Here is a 21,500-nt window from a genome sequence, read left to right as displayed (position 1 = left end):
TGAGCCCTGTCACACATTGACATCACTTCCATGAGAAGTCCTGGTTAAAAGCTGGACTGTACTGAGCGTGTTGGTGACACCCCGTGGTATCCTGCTGAACTCGCTAACACAAATGGCTTCGAGGTCTTTGACATTTGTCTTCATTACCAATGCCCATTCGCACTTAAGACTAGCAGGCACCAATGAAGTGCTACTTCTGTAGCAAGTTTGGCATAGAGAACATTAGGTAGCAAAGGTAAGCAGTAAGACTGGATTGAAACGAATTGCTATGGGAATGGCAGAAAGGTCTCAAGACTCCCACATAATTTTAGAATGTAGAATCCACATGACTAGATCATTTATCCAAGTGATAAACATGATAGTTTTTGCTTGTAGCACATTTATATTGTTAATAAGTTCAAGTAATCACTTTAAGAATTTCACTTAGCTTGCAAGTTATGCACAAGAGGAATCAGAAAATTTGTCAACAATCTTTAATTTTTTGTTTACTTCACAGGGTAAAACCTCACTTATCATAGTTTGCCACTTCAACAGTTGCACACTGTAACACAGGAATTACCTTCGACAAGATTAGGTCATCAAATTCAGTATGTTTGTATTTATTTTCTTATGACTTCAGAAGATGGGGTATTCGGTTGAGCATAGGCTCAAGAGGGTACTCTTGGCAGTTGCACTTATAGGTAGCAGACTTCCAGCAAACCAACCAGAACACCACAGACATCTCACATTCTTCTCCACATCTAACATTCAACAAACACAGACTTCTTGCTCAAGCAAGGGCAGTCCATTGATTTGCATAGCTGAACATCCCACTGTAGTACTGGAAGAGGGGTCAGGAGGCTTTTAACACTAATGAGCCTTCCAGCCACATTAATGTGATGCAATCATGTAAGCACAATTTAAAAGACAGTGTCATAGAGAGTGGGAAGACATGTCAAGAGACCCAAGTAGTTGAGTAAACTAATTTTCTTCCAAGAGTAAAGCTTGCCAGACATGACATTTGTCTTGTGTACACCTCAAGTACACTTTACTTATCGATTGCATGATCCTTTCAGGAATGTTCATTGGTTGGTTTGGGTTTTTTGCCCTCAAGACAAACCCCAGAAGAACAAGAAAAGCTTCAGTGCTAAGTGCTACATAGATTAATACAACACCCCCAAAAAATTAGTAGATTTAATTTTGCTATGATCCAAGGGAATTAACTGTATAAAACCTCTTACAAAGGCAAAAAACTTCAGTAAATGCCAAATAAAGATTCTCTCTGGTAATGCTACACATAACAGTTTCAGAACAAAGCTACAGTCTCATTCTAAAGATATTCAGACATCAGCTTGATGATTCAGCAGCACACTAGGTCTGTGCAAGAAATGGGCAACATTCAGTCAAACATGAGAGCTGATGCTGCAAACCAAACCATCACACTAGACTCTAGAATTAATACAGTTAAAGATGGGAACATGTAGTAACTGAAAAGAGTCTATTTGAGCAAAGAACATTACTTCTGTGTTTGCTGTAAGTCAATTGTGAAATAATACCATAAATTACAAACTCAGTGATCTGTAACATTTGGAGACAGGGATGAAGACTGATATAAGCAAGTTCTCCCAGACCAACACTGACAGAAGGTTAAAAATGAGACGTGGCAGACACAGCATTCCTCTGGATGAAGGCATACAGTGTACACACCACTCTTTGTTCATTAACCATGTAACAGAAAAACCCATATTTCCCTGCCTGTTGAAAACAAACCATTTAATTACTTAGAGAAGACTGTACAGAAGATTTATGATTCCTTTCTAAAAAGAAATTACTTCAGATCTCCCTCAAGCAGCAAGAAGTTCCTATATGTCAGTCTTTAATGCTTCCCTCTTCTAGGGAGGTCACTTTAAAAGACAGCAGTTTCAAGATAAAAGTTCAGTGCATGCCACTCTAACAACCAGATACCAAACTGCTAAATTACCTTCTGTGTTTAGAACCTATTTCAAATCCAGTTCCACATTGTTCCAGTGGCAGGCTGTAGGAAAGCAGCTGGTTCATATTTTGTCAGGGCACCACCTGAACTGTAAACAAAATAGAAAGCAGATAGAACAAAGAACAGCCATATATGATCAGACAAACGGAAATATGACACACCAGCAATTTCAAATCATTGGCATTCATATGCCTCTCCAAAATAAATATATTTCACATCTATTGACACCAAGGTAGAATTCCATTACAGATCACACTTATTCTCTGATTTTATATTTGGCATGGATAATATGAGTATCAGATGCTCTCACCTGGATATATTTCAGACTACACAGCCTAATTTTAAGAGGGATGGCTGAATTTGATACTGCCCTTTATAATATTGTGAATAATGACATTATGAATAATCCCATGATATTACTCCATATGAGTCTAGATTCTGGAAATCATTTCATAGTCCTTAAACATGAAGGAAATATTTGGTAATGATTTTCCACTTCCTTAGCATTATTCTGAGTAAATTCCAGTTTTATTCTCCTTCCTTGATAATTGCAAAGCCATGAAGCAAAAGAGGCCAAATGTATGTCTCCTTTTCTGAATGTGAAGGGTGTCTGAAAGGCGATGACCATACTATTGACCATCAGATATTATTAGAGATATTATTAGTTACAACAACCACATGAAGCTAACATAGAGTAAATAAATACCTCTGTTTCATATTTTCTGGTCATAAATGCAAATATTTATTTTGCTTATATTCAATAACAAAAATATCTACTTCAAATAATACAGTGATGAAAGACAAATGGAGGACCAAATATACCTTTTAATAAATTTAGCTTTATTCAAGTATTTTTATAACCAACTCTTCTTGTACTCCTCAACTAATTATTCATGTTTGCAAAATAAGGGCAAATACTTATTTTTGAAATCATAGTAATTCCGTGTCATTCTAAGATGCTGTACCAAATACAGTCTTATAACTTCTGCCATTTTCTACAGGAGTTGAAGCATGCTATGCTGCTTTATTTGCTACAAACTCAAATTAGCCAAATACATCTGCATGAACATCCATGATATTCTCCTTGTTAGTTTTAAACACAAATTTTGACCACAGACTGTAAAACTGTTAGGAATCTGCTAGTTAAGAAATAAATCTAACAACTTCTGAGTCTTGTCTGATCAAGTCTGATCTAATCTTTCTATCTCTCTAATTCCATTAATTTTTTTTCCATTACTATGTCCACCTCCACACAACCATTTTTTCCCCCAATCTTTTTTTTTTTTTTTTTCCTTAATGTTAGGAGTCAATTCATAACCAAAGCAAGCATTAAGAAATCCAGTGATCATCAAGCTTTGTAACTTCTGGTCAGAGGACTAATTTGCTAGAAGCAAATTAGCTTTCTTTCCAGAGATCCAAACGGTCAGCAGTCAGAAGGCTGAGGGGTGACCTCACAGGAATCTGCACCCTCCTAACCAGGAACAGGGAGGCAGAGGAGAGGAAGGTGCTGATCTCCCCTCTCTGGTGACCTGCATCAGGACATAAGGAAATGGAACAAAACTGCACCAGGGGAAGTTCAGGTTGGACATTAGGGAGTTGGACTTGCTGATCCTTATGGGCTCCTTCCAGCCTGAGGTATTTTGTGATTCTATGAACATATACAGTTCACTTGAACCCACCAAAATTCATCTCTTGGCTACTTTCCCCAGGAATTCATATGAGGTTATTATAAATATTACCTATTGTAAGTGTCACAGTTTAAGAAAAATTGCACAATTCAAAAGATCTGTAGCTGCTAATAATGATAAAAATTTATCAATCACTGTTGTGCAAATCTGCATTTCTTAGACAATACTGTATTTTTGATTAAAACTAAAGACATTTCCCTAATTTAAATAATACTAAATATACAAAGGAACAACTCTCTTGTGTTTAAGCACTGTTTCTTTAACTTTCAATATAAATAATATATGTCCTAGAGCTACTAAAGCAGACTAACTATGTATATCCAATACATTGCTTATTCTAGTATGTTACAAGTTTTCAGGTATTTGGAGATGTCAGGCTAGCCCAGTTTCACAATTACATATATCAGAGCAGTTAGCAATTGTTGATGGAATACCACAGGACAAAAAAAATTCCCAAGCGTATCATTACAACCAGCCTGTTCTCTAGCAGCATACACATTTACACACACAGAAGGACAAGAAGAGCATGTGGCTTGGAAGGAAAGAAAGAAGCTACAGAATCCAATATAGCAATCTACAGCATCTACTTTATATTTACACCCTGTATACATATATGCACATATACATAGAGATACATTAACATACAAACCCAAAATATCAGGAGAACTGTGGTGGCAATTGCCCCTGAAGGATAAAATCATGCTAGCTTTCCCTCTTCCATCAACTGCACTATTGACACACAACAACACTCTTCCTGTTATTCTTCCATCAATTTAGGAACAGAGCATGTCTCTAAACAGCAAACACCTTTCCTCATCCATACTGATAGCAGTGGCCTTAAAACAGGTAGAGCTACGCACTGAAAGAGCACAAATCCCACCTGAATTCCCTCACCAGAGATCATTTTATCATACCTGTTTCCTAGAATATGAAGTGAAACATTTTTTTGCTTCAACATAATTTATGGTTTTGCTTGGAGTCTCTTTTTAAACATAGAAATATTCAGAAAAATATTTGATGCACCTTCATTTGAAGCTCTAGAAATTTGAGTGCTATGTTTCCCAAGAAATGGTGAGGAAGAATAATGAGAGGTTCAGCAAACCCTGAACCAGTCCACTCTCCTTGAAATATCCAACAGACAGGGATTTCATTCAAACAGGTTCTAAGAAAAAGCAAAAAATAAGGCAATTGAGGTCACCATTCCCTCAAATAATCAGACACCTTGTCTTTCACCAGTCTTCAGACTGGTGCACTTTGCATGGTGTGAGGAAAAGGCAGGCACAGCAGCTCCATAAACTTCAAAACAGAGCTTGGGGGTTTGGTGCCTAAGGGAATACAGCTTGGGGAAGGGATGGGCACAAGGCTGTTCAGAGCCCAGTCCAGGCAGGAGGGAGGCAGAGTCTACCTGGGGCGAGGGCTTGCCAATTGCAGTGAGGAGGCAGCACCCCATGCTGGTTCAGCCCCTCAACCCTCTTCCAGGATCTGCAGTCTCTCAGTTACTTGCCCAGAAGTCCTGTCATCTCTGTTGCTCATGAACCAGCTCCCAGTGGGAGTATGCAGAGTATGAAAGAAACAAATGCCAAGAAAAATGCCTCTAGAGATGTCTTCTGCTCCGTTACACATTTCATGATAAAAATCAAGTTGGGGGAAATAAAAAACCAAACACTACAAATAATCCAAGAGAATTGTGTGTCACTACCTTTTTTAACCTTTATAGCAGCTTCTATTTTACCAGCTTGGAATTAATAGAAACACACCCCTTTCATCTCAGCAACTGATAAGGTCAAAACCAATTTCACTGGATATTTACAGAAAGAGTGGATAACAATTTCTGGGAAAAAACAATCACTGCATATACACATAGTTTTTAAATGTATACAACTAAAGAAAGCTGCATCAGTGCCTGAAGCACAGGAAGAAAGAATACCACTTCCTTTATCAAATGAGTCAACATACAACCATTTGGTGTTTTGTTCTGGTTAAGGATGTTTGGGGCTCTTTAATTTTTTTTTTTTTTTTTACAGGAGACATCTTGAAGGCTGGATGACATCTCCTTCACTATTAAGGGCTGATGCACTTGCCCACTTGACTAGGTATGAAAAAAAGCAACACTTAAATCATAGCTGGGGGTTGAAGAGGAGAAGTAAGGACCAAGCAAGCAAAGGATCTGAAGAAGGGGATGTCTCAATCTCACAAGCCTTTTTCAGTCCCAAAGCTGGCAACATGGAAAGTGCTGTATTTCACTTAAGGCATGAAGCACCATCTCCTTCACTCACAGGTTAGCTACCAGAATGCTTTTGGTATTCTTAACACAACTGTTCCTTTGATGCAAAATTGCATCTGAATACCAACCATGCAGGAATGAACAACAATACATATCCAATCAAAACACTGATTTCTTCTATAAATCAAATCATTTTGGGAAGAAAACACAATTTTTCTTTTTAGGTTCTACTTTTTTTGTTGTATTTAATCTGTGTGGTAACTCTTTCATAAGATATAAGACAGATAACAGCAAAAATAACTCTGCCTGGAAGTAGACAGCTTTTCACTTTTAAAGTACTCCAGTAAATGACACTTTATTTTTGGGGGATGCAGGGAGGGGGAGGCTTGGTGAATGATTGGTTGGTTGGTTGGTTTTTTTAGGTACTTTGGTGGAACACAGGCAGTGACAGAATGAACAGCATATGACCTCAAAATGGGAAAAAGTCTTTAGTCAATTATTCTTTCAAAATATTCAAGTTGACAAAATTCTCAATATTGTGTGAGTTTGTTTTACATTGCTAGAATAGGCACTGGGGTATTAGCTTTTTACAGATAGGTAAAGATACGGAGAAGGCTAGGGAAACAATACCATAAAATGTAACACAAAGTATTTGATGATTGCCTGTCAGATAGTAGGAAGATGTTGTTAAAAATAAAAGGAAAGCTTACAGTTTTCCCCTCATATATGCAAACTCTTTATTATTTATGAAGTTCATGAAGAGTATTATTAAAAGCTGGACAAAATGTTGGAGCAACTGCTTCATTTCTCTAATCGAAGGTATTTAGTTTCAGGATTATTTAATATGTTTTTACGGCTGTGCTTCTGCATTTTAAGTAATTAAATGCTAAAATGTAGTTAAAAAAAAAACCAAACCCATTTATTGAAAAGTAAGTCTGGGCTTGATCTTTGCTGCTTTTGTTTCAGTTTGTTTTATGGGTAACACCTATTTTGCAGTGAGGCTGGAAAGCATACACTGATAGGGGTAAAACCCCAGTCCAATTTTTGCAATGGAAAAGGACCTGGGGGTGTTGGTGACAGCAGCTGAACATGAGCCGCGGTGTGCCCAGGTGGCCAAGGGGGCCAATGGCATCCTGGCCTAGATCAGCAATGGTGTGGCCAGCAGGAGCAGTGTCACTAAATGACACAAGCAAAAACGACGCACCACAGCCTTGGTCACGATGAAGAGACTAATTTATTTTTTCTGACTCCAATCTTTTCTAGTTCTCAAAAGATGCCAGTGGATTGGAGGGTGAACGTGCCACCTCTCCAACGACACTGGACAAACTACCTGTACATCAAATTTCTCCGCCTCTATGAAAGAATGCAAAATAATAGGTTATTTACAGAAAGTTGTGTGAGAAAGTTCTCTACAAGAATGTAAACTCAGAAGGCTTTAGAAAACTCTTGATAACCAGGGCGACAGAGCAGGGCAGGGATTGTCCCCCTATACTGGGCACTGGTGAGGCCACACCTCAAATTCTGCTCTGCACCCTGCAATTCAGGAAACATATCGAGGTGCTGGAGCAAATCCAGAGAAGGACAATGGAGGTGGGGCAGGGTCTGGAGCACAAGTCCTGTGAGGAGCACAGCTCCTGAGGGAGCTCGGGGTGCTTATTCTGGAGAAAAGGAAGCTCAGGGGTGACCTTATCACTCCCTACAGTTGCCTGAAAGGAGGCTGTGGCCAGATGGGGGTTGGCATCTTCTGCAGGCAACCAGCGATAGGAAGACGGGAAATAGTCTCAACCTGTGCCACGGGAGATCTAGGTTGGACGTAAGACTGTTTCACGAAGTATTTCATAAAACACTTCACAAAACATTGTTTCAAATTGCTTCACGGAAAGGGTGTCCCTGGAACTGTTTAAGAAAAGCCTGGACGTGGCACTCAGTACTATGGTCTGGTCGACACGGTGATATTCGGTCATAGGTTGGATTCAGAGGTCTTTTCCAAGTTGTAAATTGATTCCGTAAATTCTGTAAACAGAGGGTCTCTCCCCGGGGGACAGACAGGGCATTGCAGACGCGACCCTTCTGTTATCAAAGAGCTTTCACGCCCACACAAGCCCAAAACTGCAGTCCCCGCCAACAATGCGCGCAGGGCGGGCGGGCTGGCGGTGTCCGGCCGGGATCGGGGACCGGGTGTCCCGGCCGGGTCGGGCGGCAGCGGCACCACCAGGCCCCGCACGCTTCCCCGGAGCCGCGGCCGGAGCCGCTCCCGCCCCCCGGGCGCGCGCTGCTGCGCCTGCGCGGACGGGCCACGTGCGGGCCGGCCATGGCGGCGGCGGCGGCGCTGCGGCCGCGAGTGGCGGCGCTGGGCCGGCGGCTCGGGGCGCCCGGGGCCCGCGGTGAGCGGCGTGGCGTGGCGCGGCGCGGCGGGGGCGGGGGCGGCGCGGGTGGCCCGGAGGGCACGGGCGGCCCCGAGGGCATCTTCGCAAACGGCGTGTGCGCTTGGGAGCATCAGAGCCTGGCCGCGGATGGCCTTAATTTAGTGATGAAAGGTGCGGTCTGACAGGATGACTGGCCTGCTTCAGTGCTGTATTGTTCAGCCGCTCTTGTAGATGTCCCAAGGATGGATGATAAAGCCATATGGAAAAGGAGCGTGTGTAAAGCTCCTGCTGAGTGCTCATCGGTGCTAAGGGAGCATTGTGTTCTTCCCTCAGATATCTTCTTAACGAAAGGCTCTGCTAATCTGGACAAGTTGAAGGACCTCTGCAACGAAGGGAAGGAACATCCTTCCACGCTTTTTCAGCTATATACCCAGGTATTTGTTATGGACATCAAACTGCCTTTCAAGAAAATGTGTAGGATGTGGGAGACGGTTGGGTGTAAAAAAGGAAGGCGGGGCAGAAAGGCGGCTCCATAAACTTGGGGGTGTATGGTGAGCGTCTGTGAAGCACAGAACTGCTTTTGACTTGAATAACTTGGAGTCGTTCGTGCTATTACTTTGGGGACAGAAGGGGATTTGGCTTGATATTCACCATCACTCATCCTTCAATACTTCTGACCTGCACATTTTGTCAACTAGATGTTAAAAATACCTTCAAATTGCAATGTTTTATAAACTAACGTGTTTTCTATGTTACAACACACCATCCATTTGATTATTTTGATGGTAGCATTTCTATTTTGCATGTTCTTGTTTTTATAGGCTGTCCTAGACATTACATATTTTGAGGAAAACCAGCTTGTGGATGAAGATTTTCCAGAAGAATCTGCCTTGCAAAAACTTAAAGAACTCATTTCTGTTCTTTCAGAACCAGAAGACCTAGTGAGGGAATGTGGCATAAAAGAAGTGAGTAGTCAGAGGGTGAGTTATTTAATTATTTAAAAACAAAAAGTCTGAAATGGGACATAGTGTTAATATTTTTGATGGGCAGAATTTAAAATATTTTGAAACATTTTCAAGTCTTTTTGGTATTTAAGTAGTGATTCCTGAAAATATTGTTTCAAATGCCTTGTTGTGTGCTTGGAATTTCTCTTGCTAACATTTCATGATTCCACAGGCAGTTAACGCTTCTATTTGACCTACAGTGTTAGGTTAGGCTAGGCTTGTCTCTCTGAGTGTTGCTGTCAAACACAGTCCCTGAAGTAAGAGATTTACGCAGTGTTTGCATGTGTGCCAGTGCTTATAAGTAGTTCAGGTGGTTTATTTTTGTGTTAGACCAGTTTGTTGGATTTTATTTCAGCCCATCAACATCCTTGGTGCAGAGTTGTTAGAATGTCTTTACTGGAGAAAAGGAGCCCTGCTTTACATGTATTGCCACACAGTAAAAGAAAGGAATGAATGGCTACAAGAAAATGTTGCCACATTTAAAAAGGTAAAGGAGATGAAAATGTTCTATGAGCTTGTCAATACAGCTTTGAAGTTTGGCTCTTCACTTTTAAAATATGGCTGGGTTTTTTGTTCTGTTTTTTTTTTTGTTTTTTTTTTTCTTTAATTAGGATTTTGGTGCTTCATAGGAAGAAGTATTTCTGCATATCATTAATTTAACAGGAACTTATTTTTTCCTCATTTTTAACTGTACTCAGTGTCTTAATGATGGAGTTCAGTACTTGATGAAGATGCTTAGCTTTAGATGCCCTCTTCAGCTAGATGAAGATATCTCACTTCAAGATAAAGACACAGCTAGATTACTCAGTGAAGGTAAAAAAACCCAAAAAATAACTCCAAAAAACCTTTTAACCCACTCCTCTTAATAATTGCTTTACTTTATGAAATGCTTTTTTGTGTATTTTTATTGTTTGACCTGTTTATGTTCAAGACATAACAATTTTTAGAACAAGAAGATAAATAAATGAGGCAAATAAGCAGGCAAGAGTGCCTCCCCCTTTTCTTTTTTGACTCGTGAATTTTAGGAGGTGTCAGTGCTCATTTTCCTGGTGTTTTATGAGTTCACTGGAGGGAGGTGAACTGAGGCAACGAGTGTTTGATGCACAGTAGTGTTTTACATTGGCAGTGTTTATACACAGTATTTTATTGTGGACCATCCAGTTCACAATTGCCAGATGTTGAAGGCACAGATATGACTGCAGAGGGTGCCAGAGGTTCACGTATTGATCTTCCCTTTTAGCTATAGGACAGCACAGGTACAAACACAATTACAGACTTTTTGCAGGTAAAAACTATAAGCAGAATTGGTTAGATTTGGCAAATGTTCTCTGTCACCACTTTATGTAGCTTTATATAAATTTCATTCCTATTGAGTGTTTCTAGGAGGATCTTAGGCTGCATCAGTGTGATGCGGGTAGGGTGATACAGCAGGAGGGGATTTGTAAGGTAAACCACCTGGTGCTGAGGACATGATGTCCATATTGAGCACACTCAAAAACAGCTCTACTCTGACTTTAGCAGGATGTGTAGCACCTTGTTTAATTTCATCTGAAAGTGGCATTGCTGTTATATAGCTCCATAATGTAAAGTCAAGTTGTAGATTTATTTAGCAGGTTTTTTTTTTTTTTTTTTTTTGTTGTTTTTGGGTTTTGGTGGGTTTTTTTGTTTGTTTGTTTGTTTTGTGGGGGTTTTTTTTTGTTTTGGTTTTTGGGGTTTTTTGTTTTGTTTTGGTTTTTTTTTTTGTTTTGTTTTTTTGTTTTTTTTTTGTGAAAGACACACGTGTGCCTTTGAATTCAAATACTAATAAAGCTGCTGCTGGCTAACCTGAGTTAAGATGACCTCATACAGTATCTTTTAGGCTTAAACTGTGGGAGGCACAGAAATACTCCAAAGTAAATATGTACAGTCATGTCTGTGCTAAAGAGACTGTAAAGAAATACTGAAATTCTATGAGATAATTAGGCAAACACAATTACAGAAATAATATTTATATGGCAATCTTAAAAGATTTTAACATTATGGAGGGCCAAACTGGACAGAGAAATGAGCATGGTCTTGATCCATGGTTTTCTTCTGGACATAATAGTTATATAATTATATACTTATACTGTCTTTTTGGAATTTTCTTCCCTATTGTTACTGAAAAAGAATTAACAAGCTGTGTACTTGCTTATAGCAGAACAATAAAGTACTTGATCTAAATTATTTTTGCAGGTATATTTAGTGACACTCACTTACTGGCAATGATGTACAGTGGAGAAATGTGCTACTGGGGACTGAAACACTGTGGAGAAGGGAAGCTGGAAAACCTTGAGACATTAGATCCTGTGTCTAACAGTGACCTGGGCAGCAGATCACAGAGCATACTGCTGAATTTCCAAGAAACAGGAAGAAACATGTTAACAAAATATGTGGCCATATGTGAGGGACCCTTAAAAGGTCAAGGATGGAACACAACAACTGCAAAACAAATGCTGCATTACTTTGTGAAATCTCACGGCTAAGATCCACTGCATTGTCTGTGCTAGAAGAAAACTTGAGGCATCAAAGCACAGTCTTCGTCACTGACTTCTTTTCTTTTTCCAACCGAAATGTATACTTTTGTTGCATTAAAAACACGTATTCCAAGGACTCCCGGCCTGCGGTCCGAAGTGCAGTGCGCTGTTGGGGTGTGGGTGCGGAAGCCACGCTGGGCCAGCGGCCCGGCGCTGCTGGAGCGGGGGCGGCGCCATGGCGGCGGCAGCGGAGCAGCGCGGCGCCGGCCTGGAGGCCGCGGTGCGGGGCGGGCTGCGCGTCCTCCGGGAGCGCTGGATGCGGGGCACCCGCGAGCGCGGCGGCACCGCGCCCGCCCCGCTGCCGGCGCCCCCGGACGGCGCGGAGGGAGTGAGCGTCCTGCAGAGGCTGCCGGTGAGCGGGGCCCGGTGGCGAAGGGCGGGGCGGGGATGTAGTTGGGGGAAGAGGGGGCAAAGCGCTGCGTCCCACCCCGTCCTTCTTCACTGCTGAATTCGGGATTCGTTAAACCGCTGCTCTCAATGGTTTTCAGATCGATGTGCAGCTCAACATCATGTCCTTCCTCTCGCCCCAAGATTTGTGCCGCTTAGGAAGCACGAGTTGTTACTGGAGGGCAGCTGTGCAAGACCCGTTGTTATGGAGGTATTTTCTCCTGCGGGATCTCCCCTCTTGGATATCTATTGATTGGAAATCACTTCCAGATGAGGAGATTTTTAATAAAGCCTTTTCAGATGTCAGCGACAATGCACTGTATGATCACATGGCAGTGTAAGTATCTCCATATTATCTTACATGACTTCAAGTGTGCTTACAGCAGTAGTATTCAGCCCACAGGCATATTTCGTATTTACAGAAATAAAGCTCTGTTGTAAGCTGCTGTTTAAATTTTGATGTGTCTCAAATCCGTTGTTTATTTTGGAAATGCAATTTCCTGTTGCTCCATCGTTTGGTCAGCTCTTTCTTTTTGGAACTCAGCAGGAATGTAAAACGTAAAAAACACAATGCTAATGCTATAAAAAGTTGCAGGTTTTTGTAAACTGTCTGTCTACTGTGGCACAGAAATACTGCATACTGTTGATCTTGGTATAGAAGTGTTCTTTGCTCTCAGTGCCACAGCGGTATTTTCATAAAAGTACCAAGAAGTCTTCAAACTACAGCAAATGAAATGAATCTTCATTGTTTTTCATCTTATTTGGAAGACCTAATAATAAAAAAGTGCACAGAATGTGCACAGAATAACAAGTTGTATTGTTTTAGGTCTGATTGTCAAAGGCTGTGAGACAAAGACTGGTTTCTGCTAGTATAGTTGAAAAACACATCAACACAACAAATATGTTTGGATGATTGAGAAGAACTCTTAAAACAAGTTAGTTTGTGGTGATTTCTTTTCTAAACTTCATTCAGTTCCCTTGATTTGCAGTAGTCATCTGTGGATTTGTTTGGGATTCTCGATTTATTTGCAGTTACATTTTCCAAAGATGGTCCTTAACACTTTGCTTTGTGGTAAGTGCATTAACTTCTGCAATCTCTGTACCCTCCATCCCCTTTTAATAGGTGAGAACAGTACACCCAGAATTTGATCTGCAAAATATGGACTGATTTTGAAATTGGATTTAAATCTGTTTAAGTCTGAACCACCAATTTGAAACACCTGTCACTGATTTCCATTGTGTCTGTGTGCACTTAGCAGTTTTTCTGATCTCAACTGAAACATTTCAGTGTGGGTATAAAGCAGCCCACATTTGATGTTTCCTTGAAGAGCTTTGTTCAGCAGCAGCCTACCGTGACTCCAGAAGCAAACTGAAGCTGCTGCTCTAGAATGTCTGACTGTTTTTCTTCCCCTCAATTACCAGTCTTTCCATGCCTTCTAGCATCCACACCAAACGAGCATATAAGTTTGCAGGAAACACTTGTCTCCTTCCACAGCTTGCATGCTCTCTACCTACAGGGAGAATGTTTCTTTTCAGGTGGTTACTTGTTATAAACACAAAAGAATTTAATTAGGGTTTAAAATGCACTCACAATGCTCACTTTTAAAATTATATTTTTAATGTGACTCTTCTGCTTTGATGTTATTTTACCTACATTGTGTATTCAGTGAGGATGGGGAATTTGTGATTTTTGTTCTATTTTCAAATGAACTGAAAGATCTGTAGATAGAAGTATACTGAGGTCCAAAACGTCAGTATTAAGATGTTAAAAGAACTGATGCTTTGCCTGCTTTTTACTGGTGCTTGAAACCATCACTTTGGAACTTCATAATTTTTTACCTATGCTTTGAGTTGTACCAGTAGCAAAGCATAAGAAGTGTGGGGCCTAAATTAATTTGTTTGATTAATACCCCTTTTGTATTTTGTGTTTAATTTCTAGTTACATCTATTTTAAACAGATATAGAAGGAGCTGTCCTCGGGGTAGAAGAAGTTTGAAATCGAGCCGTCCCCGGTATGGGACTGTGACTTCATTTTTGCAATCACTGGTCACTCAGGCAGAACCTCGCTTTGCTATGTTTGGGCCAGGTTTGGAAGAGCTGGACAACTCTTTAGTACAAAAGATGATGACATGCCCAGAAATTCTGCTGGTAGCTGGCTTACCTCATAGACAAATTCATGGTAATGATGGTTTTGGCTTTTGGCCTTCTTATTTTGTAAATAGATCCAACACAAAAAACTTTGAGGAAGAAATGAGGAAAAGGAATGATTTTTTGTATCCTTAAAATTCAGTAGAATCATGGTAAAAGCAAACCATTTTCTCTCTGATTTGTTCAGAAGGCTAAATGCAATGAACATTTGGGACAAACTAATCACTTCAGTGAATCCATTATTAAATTTGGACATTATCAGAAGAATCATTTTGCTCCTTGTACTTCTATTTTCATCCAAAATCCCATGTTACTGCTGCTGTTGTGATCAGTAAGTGCAGACAGGCCTTTCTTTCAGTACTGCTTGCAGTAAATGGCTAAAAAACACATTTGTGATTTTACACAGGAACTCAAGGCTGATCCTTATATGATTCATTATTCTGGTATCAAATGATGTAAATTTGACTTAGAAGAGTTAAAGGAGCAGGTGAGGGATTTTTTTGATGTTTAAAAGAGTAGCTTTGAAAGTCTAATTTGACTTCAGTCCAAGCCAGAGACAAAAATGTGTTACTTTTTAACTAAAGTTTATTTCATCATAGCAAAACTTGAATAATTAAATTATATTTATAGGAAGCATGACAATTATTTTTAGTGGGTTTTTTATTTTTTTCGTATGTCCTTTTCAATGCAGCTTGTTGTAAGCAGACTGGAGCCTTTTCTATGCCAGTTCCAGCTAATAAATACAAATTTCTGATTTAGATTTCTAGATTCAAATCTAATAATCAAAAATATGGAAATGGTTTTAATACCACTGACTAGATTTTCATGAAATTAAAAGTCTGATCAATTGGAGCATGTATAAAATTTAATTGTAAAATAGTAAATCTGCTATCCCTAGCAGCAATATATAGGTTTGAATATATTCATTTTATGGCACCACTGGAATTTTTGAACTACCACTTAATTGTATTCAGTAGCCAAATAGCTGTAATCTCATAGATTCATTTTTTTCCCTGTAGGAATTGGATCAGGAGTCAGTTTCCAGTTTAACAGCAATCAAAAATTCAATATTGTGACATTGTATTCCACCACGAGGTAAGATAAGATCTGTTCTCCACCAAATGAAAAGTACAGTTTCTAATTTATTTCAGACTTTTCTTCATATTCTTGTCATGTGACTTTCATGTGCACTTTCTCATGCATGGCTATCCCTTATAAATTGAAGTTTCAATGCCTGCCTTTGCTTTTCCTTTCTTTTTTCAACCACTAAGCTTTCACATGGAAGTAATAAAGCTTTTTCAAACAGTATATGTACCAAAGGTGTACAACAGGTACATTACAGGTGCTTCTTCCCTCTTAATACCTTGATTAAGTCCCTTTTAAAACACTCAATGAACTCATTCTGGAGTGTATTTTCATAAGCATCTTGCAGTTTACCAACTATCTCTGTGCACTCAGAAAGAAAGGAGGGCAGGAGGGGACAGGGAGAAATGAAACCATTTTTCTGGCTTGGACCATTTTCCTGTCCCTTTCCTGCACGACCTAGATTTTCAAGACTCTGTTGTGGCATTCTCAGTTAATCTGACTACTGAAATATCTTTCAGTGTGGAAAGGAGAAGAGCAAGGAAGGAGCAAGCTGTTGCTGTGAACAAGATGTTTTACCAAGAGAACAGCACAGTAGGGAACCCGCAAGCCATGCACTACAGTGTAATAGCTCAAGTGAGGAAGGTGTGCGAAGTAGTTGATGGATTCATTTATGTTGCTAATGCAGAAGCTCATAGAGGTAAGGGGTTTCTCTTTATTTATATTTTGTGAATAACTGGAGTGTTAGATTACAAAGAATATGCAACACATGAAAATCCATGTTCTGATCCTTTCAAAATCTATTTCTTTATGTCATACCCTGTTGAAGAGGTCTCCTGTTCTAGACATTCTCTTATCAACATGTTAGGGATTGTGGCCCCTTGTTTTGTTTATGGCACATACTGATATAGTTGCTATCTAAATTACATGTGGGAAATTACATGGATTTAAAAAAAGCCCCAAGAGTATGTATAGGATAAACTTGAAAGTACATTGTTTGTGCTGTGGAAACAACCTTCAACAGGAAAACAGTAAAAATGCAATTAGTCTAAATCAGTTTAGTCCTGTAAGATGATAATCCAGTTAACAATTACCATAATTGTCTTTACATTCATCAGCTTTGAATGGAGGAAGACAGCTATCTCAGAAAAGAGACAGGCAAAAAAACTTTGAAGGGATACACTAAGGGAAAAGTGCATTCGGTAGGGAAGGGCTGCTGACTGTGCAGTGTATGAGTATTTCTGAAAGGTGTTTTATGGTTTTGATCTCTGTGAGGTACTCAGAATGTACTTCTGTACAGAAGGTACTCTGATGTTAAGATTGAAATAGGCTGCCTGTAGAATGTATGGAGATCTTTAACATCTAAATGTCATCAATATTTGTGTAACATAAGGGTAGATGAGTAAGTCTTGTGATAAGCAGAACAAGATCATTTGGCCCTTCCAGCCCTCTGTCTAATTGCCTCTGAAATAAAAAAAAATAACCAAAACAAAAACACCTTGGTTTTGCATATACTTAAGACTCATATATTAAAAATTGTTTCTTAGAGCATGATCGTCAGGAGGAGTTGGCTCGTATTTTGGCAATGATTGATCCAGCCCTTGGGCCTCCGAACAGACCTCTGCTGGTTTTGTCCTGTGTGTCTCACGTTGGTGTGAAAAGAATTCCATGTGTTTACATGGCACATCAGTTGCAACTAAATCTGCTGCATCAGCCTTGGATGGTACTTGCTCTTAAACCTTTATTTTCTGTTTTTCTGTGGTTTAAATTTAATTTAGGCTCTGAGTTTTCTTAACTATACCCACCTAACCGAACACTAGTACACGAGCTTTCCATTTAAGTGAAGTATCTTCTTTCTCTGGTGCTCCAAGATGAATTATTAGCCTGTCTGAAAACAAGGAGCTAAGTGACTTGCCCAAAAGCACACAAGAGACTTAAGATGGAGCTAGAATGTTAGGAAGGACAAATGATGGTCTTGAAGGGAATAAGGAAGCTTCAGTTCATTTAAATATAAATTTCCTGAATCACAGCCTTGGACACAACATAGATTTTTATGACATTTTTAAAAGACTGTTTACTGTCACTCAGTTGATGTCTTCAGTTTTTGACAGATCAGTTTTCTACCTAGGATGTGAGGTCCTGAACCTGTTTTTTTATGTTTGTCAAACACAGTATCTATCACCCTGGTTCAGCCAGAACAGAATTAATTTTTGTTGATGTTCTGTAGCTGAGGAATAACTTAATCAGAAAAAAATCCTGATTTGAGGTAATTTCTTTGTTTTCATAAGGAAAATGTTTATAGGCTTTTTACAAAACATACCATTTATAATAGCCACTGCATGGGATATTACAAAATCTGAGTGTTAATGATATGCATAGAAGTCTAAAGCTCAGGGCATTTTTGCTTTAAGAGTAACAAGAAGATCTTTCAAGTGGATTGCCATCTGTAAAGTAAATGTAATCTTCCATAAAAGCTGATGAAACAATTGATTTTATCAGAGTGAATTGATACTCTTAGTATCAAATTGAAACAAATTCACTCTGATACTAAGAGTGAAAGCTTTCTTAACATGACGAGGTTTTTTTTGTTTGTTTTCTTACTCTTATGAAACCTTTTTTTGTCTAAGGGACCTTTACACTATTGATAAAAATTTAGATTTGATATGAGGTGTTTCTGACTTTACAGATAGACAGAAAGTGATATTAAGATACTGTTAGATCCTGTTAGCTGTTATCTCTAATACATTAACTTTTAATTTTGTTTTCACAGATGCAGGACACTGTAGCTGCAACTTTAGACGGATTGCTAAATGGAATTGAGTGGCTCTTGGAAGAAGCAAATTATAAAAGTGCTCAGTAGTAGGATTAGGCATTGTTGCACTGTATAAAACTTCCGGTATTTTTCATTTCAGTTGAAGTAAGAATCTTGTCCTTCTGCAAGAGTAGTGTCAGAAGGGAAAACTAATAAGGCAAACCTGCATATGTTTCACTGCACATACTCAAATCCTTAACATATTTCCAACTATAGTCCTCAATTAGAAGTACAAGTAGGATTGCCTCGATTCTAGCTGCGATAAAGAAGTGATTTGGGGGGACGATCTGAGTGTTTTGTTTTGTTGTTTTTCTTTCTTTTCAACCAGAGGCCTTTAGAGTACAATCTTTTCCAATATATCTGATAGTCTAATATCTTCTGTAAATAAATATGTAATACTATTTTAATTTATCAGCACAGCCCTATACACATTTAGTAAATATATTCAGTGGAGATCTTTACAGTGACAGTTCCTGACCAAAGAAAATATACTGTAGGTTGTACAGTAGGAGGCTGACAGAAAGACTGTAACTCTTGATTTCAGAAAAGTGAGTTCCCCTGTGTTTTTCTAGAAAAAATGCCTAGATAAAAAACAGTGGGGGGAATTTTCAGCCCAGACCAAATTTCTTAGAAGCAAACAAACACTCCTGCACAAATCACTCTTTGTTGTGATCTTACTTACTAGCCAACCACAACAGACTTCAGCATCTTTAGCTTTCTGTTGCACTGAAATCATTATCTTGAACTGGATATGCCTCTGATTCCATGAACAAATGTTAAATAGGATCATTTAGGACTTTATTGCACGCATAGACTATCAAGTTTCCCAAACAGTTGTGGCCATTTGCAGATGTGAATTATACCTGTCTTGAAATTTTCTACACAAGTAATTTTGCAAATAATTTTATGAAAAGCAAAGCAACATTTTAAAGCTGGAATTGTGTTTTCCATATTGATGTCTTTCAGGATAGTCATCATCTTCCACCTTTTCATGTTGTTATTATTGGGTGAATGTTCAGAAAATTCACTTGGATTTCTCACCAGGGCATTTATTTGCTTTATTCTGGGCTTTTTTTTTATTTTTCTCCTATCATCATGGAAATTCAAGTCTCTCACAATTTTTTCTTGGTACCTAGATAAATGATTGCGTAGCGCACATAAAGCTGTAACTGCTCTCAATCTGGGATACTTGGGTGATGATCAACACAGCCATGTCAGAAACATTCCATTCGAGAAGATATTTGGGAATTTTAATGAACTAGAAAGTATCTATTTTTTTTCATCTTTATGTGCAATTAATCCATTTTTGCAGATTTTTTTGGTGTGTCCTAATCAGGGACACATGGGAGTTTCAAGGGAAAATCCAGAAGAACATTACAATGAAAATTCTGTGGTTTGTCTTTTTTTTTTTTTTAAATAAAGTGTGTGTGTTTTGCTCTTTAAAATAGAGCAGGCACAATGGATTTATGAGTGTTTGGGGTAAAATTCCATGCTTTGTGGCTGGGTGTATGTGATTTTTCTCCTAATCACATTAATTTCATAGTGGTCTATATGTAGGGGATTGAATGCAGCAACCTGATTCTGTGTTAGCTGTTACGAATATGGAGGGATTATGGAAGATCCTTTTTCTACTTTCTTCATAAGGAATAAATACTTTTTAAAAGAATGACATTTAAAGTCTTCTTATGTGTGTTAATCCCCTTACATGTGTGCACACTGCAATCACACTGTCATAACAAATAACCATTGTCATCAATAGTCATTAATGAACAAGGTTATTATATGTTACCAGTTCAACTAAGATAACTCACTGTCATTTCAAATTGTTAGGATAATGTAGGGTATGTAATTTTTCTGAAAGAACATCTGTTAGATTAACTTAAAGCTAAAGTGGACTCCCGAATCAAATGTGAACCTCTGAGTACTACAGTTCAGGTTTTCCGGGAGGAGCCCAGCTGGGAAAAGAGGGAAGCAAGTGGAGTTATGAGTGAGTGTGGTACTCCGAGGGACTCCAGGAGTGGGAGAATTTTTGCCATCCTTACCTGTGGGAGGGGCCCCTGGGCTGCCCTGGGAAGCTACCCAAGTATAAGTGAACTTATCCATCAGATGTTACGCCCTCCTGATCTATGTCAGTCAACAGTTGGTTTACTCCCCTGTTCCAGAAAGTTCACTGTTCTCGTTACCCCATTGATTCTTTCTGTAAAGCCACTCCTTTCCCCTCTCTCCATTGGTTCTGTGTATGTTACTCCATCCTTGTTCCTCCCCTTGGCCTTTCCCCTGTTGGTTTGTTTGTACCCCGACCACTCCTACCCCCCCCCGCCCCCCACTGCTGTGTGCCCCGGCCCCGCCTTCCCTCGACACTCTCGGAGCTGCCTCCCTTCTGAGTGGTTGTCTCCCTGCCCCTCTCCTACCTCCCTCACCCTCTGCCTCTCCTACAGTAAACCCTCATGGAACACAGCAGCCTGAGCGTCCTCCTGTTTCTCTGGTGGAGCTATCCATTACTATCTGGGCACCTGTGGATCAGCCAGCTGTGGGCCATCCTGCTGGACCGGCTCTGCGGGCACTTTACAATTGGTGCCGGAACACACTATCCACTCCCTGGCCAGTGCAAACTTCTCAAACTTCTTGGATCTGTGACCCGGATTTTCAGGACTTTAAGTGTCGTTCCGAACCAATTCCAGGAACAGTTGTGCTTTTATCTAAGAAGACCTCTGCTTCCTGGCCCTGCCGACACCCTGTAGAAGTCCAGACCTGTAGCTTCTGGAGAAGCTTTGGACCCTACAGGACCGATAGGACTCCACCACCCTTCCAACGCTCCTTTCTTTTCGTCTGTGTCTTCGTGTGGTGAGTTTTTGCTGCTGATAGCAGCCGACACAGGCTTGTTGCTTTATTTTTCCCTTTGCTTTGGTTGGGATTTTAATTGCTGTGGGAAATATGGGCTATCACCTTTCCCCAGCGAGACAGGAGTTCTACTCCCAAGTTAAATCCACCCTTGTTCTGGGGAACATTTATTTTAAGAAAAGGGAGTTAAAATCCTTTGTTAACTTTATGTTTGAGCATTTTCCCGATGTCACTAAGGAAGATGCTTCATCTGTTATGTTCTGGGGAAAAGTTGGGAGATATATTTATTGTGATAAACTGTGGTAACTTGTTTGTTCATCAAAAGAATTGGAATATTAAAGGAGGAAATATAAAAATTAAAGTATGATTAATCACCATATAGGGAGCTTTTTGTAGCTTTTTTGCAGACACAGGCTAAGG

General features: G+C 39.6%; 2 protein-coding genes across 2 annotated transcripts; both read left to right on the top strand.

Moving 5' to 3' along the window:
- Positions 1-8,195: 8,195 nt before the first annotated feature.
- On the top strand, positions 8,196-11,886 carry RIMOC1 (RAB7A interacting MON1-CCZ1 complex subunit 1). Its single transcript, XM_053931521.1, has 6 exons — positions 8,196-8,268; positions 8,584-8,684; positions 9,072-9,215; positions 9,610-9,741; positions 9,953-10,067; positions 11,469-11,886. Exons 1-6 carry the CDS (start codon positions 8,196-8,198, stop codon positions 11,756-11,758), a joined length of 855 nt encoding a protein of 284 aa, XP_053787496.1. The 3' UTR covers positions 11,759-11,886.
- A 98-nt stretch (positions 11,887-11,984) lies between these two features.
- FBXO4 (F-box protein 4) lies at positions 11,985-19,908 on the top strand. Its single transcript, XM_053932823.1, has 7 exons — positions 11,985-12,161; positions 12,298-12,533; positions 14,155-14,375; positions 15,364-15,439; positions 15,949-16,127; positions 16,975-17,150; positions 18,198-19,908. Exons 1-7 carry the CDS (start codon positions 11,985-11,987, stop codon positions 18,285-18,287), a joined length of 1,155 nt encoding a protein of 384 aa, XP_053788798.1. The 3' UTR covers positions 18,288-19,908.
- The last annotated feature ends 1,592 nt before the right edge of the window (positions 19,909-21,500 follow it).

The sequence above is a fragment of the Vidua chalybeata genome, chromosome Z (assembly GCF_026979565.1).
Source record: "Vidua chalybeata isolate OUT-0048 chromosome Z, bVidCha1 merged haplotype, whole genome shotgun sequence".
NCBI classification, from domain to species: domain Eukaryota; kingdom Metazoa; phylum Chordata; class Aves; order Passeriformes; family Viduidae; genus Vidua; species Vidua chalybeata.
Note: the sequence above shows the minus strand (reverse complement) of the source record. Positions and strands in the feature narration are given on the sequence as shown.

Bases quoted from the DNA above. Each gene is read 5' to 3' on its own strand.
- RIMOC1 (XM_053931521.1), top strand. From the start codon at position 8,196: ATGGCGGCGGCGGCGGCGCTGCGGCCGCGAGTGGCGGCGCTGGGCCGG. The intron at 9,216-9,609 runs GTGAGTAGTCAG...ATTTTATTTCAG, and splicing joins GGGAATGTGGCATAAAAGAA to CCCATCAACATCCTTGGTGC. The intron at 9,742-9,952 runs GTAAAGGAGATG...AACTGTACTCAG, and splicing joins ATGTTGCCACATTTAAAAAG to TGTCTTAATGATGGAGTTCA.
- FBXO4 (XM_053932823.1), top strand. From the start codon at position 11,985: ATGGCGGCGGCAGCGGAGCAGCGCGGCGCCGGCCTGGAGGCCGCGGTG. The intron at 12,162-12,297 runs GTGAGCGGGGCC...AATGGTTTTCAG, and splicing joins GCGTCCTGCAGAGGCTGCCG to ATCGATGTGCAGCTCAACAT. The intron at 15,440-15,948 runs GTAAGATAAGAT...AATATCTTTCAG, and splicing joins ACATTGTATTCCACCACGAG to TGTGGAAAGGAGAAGAGCAA.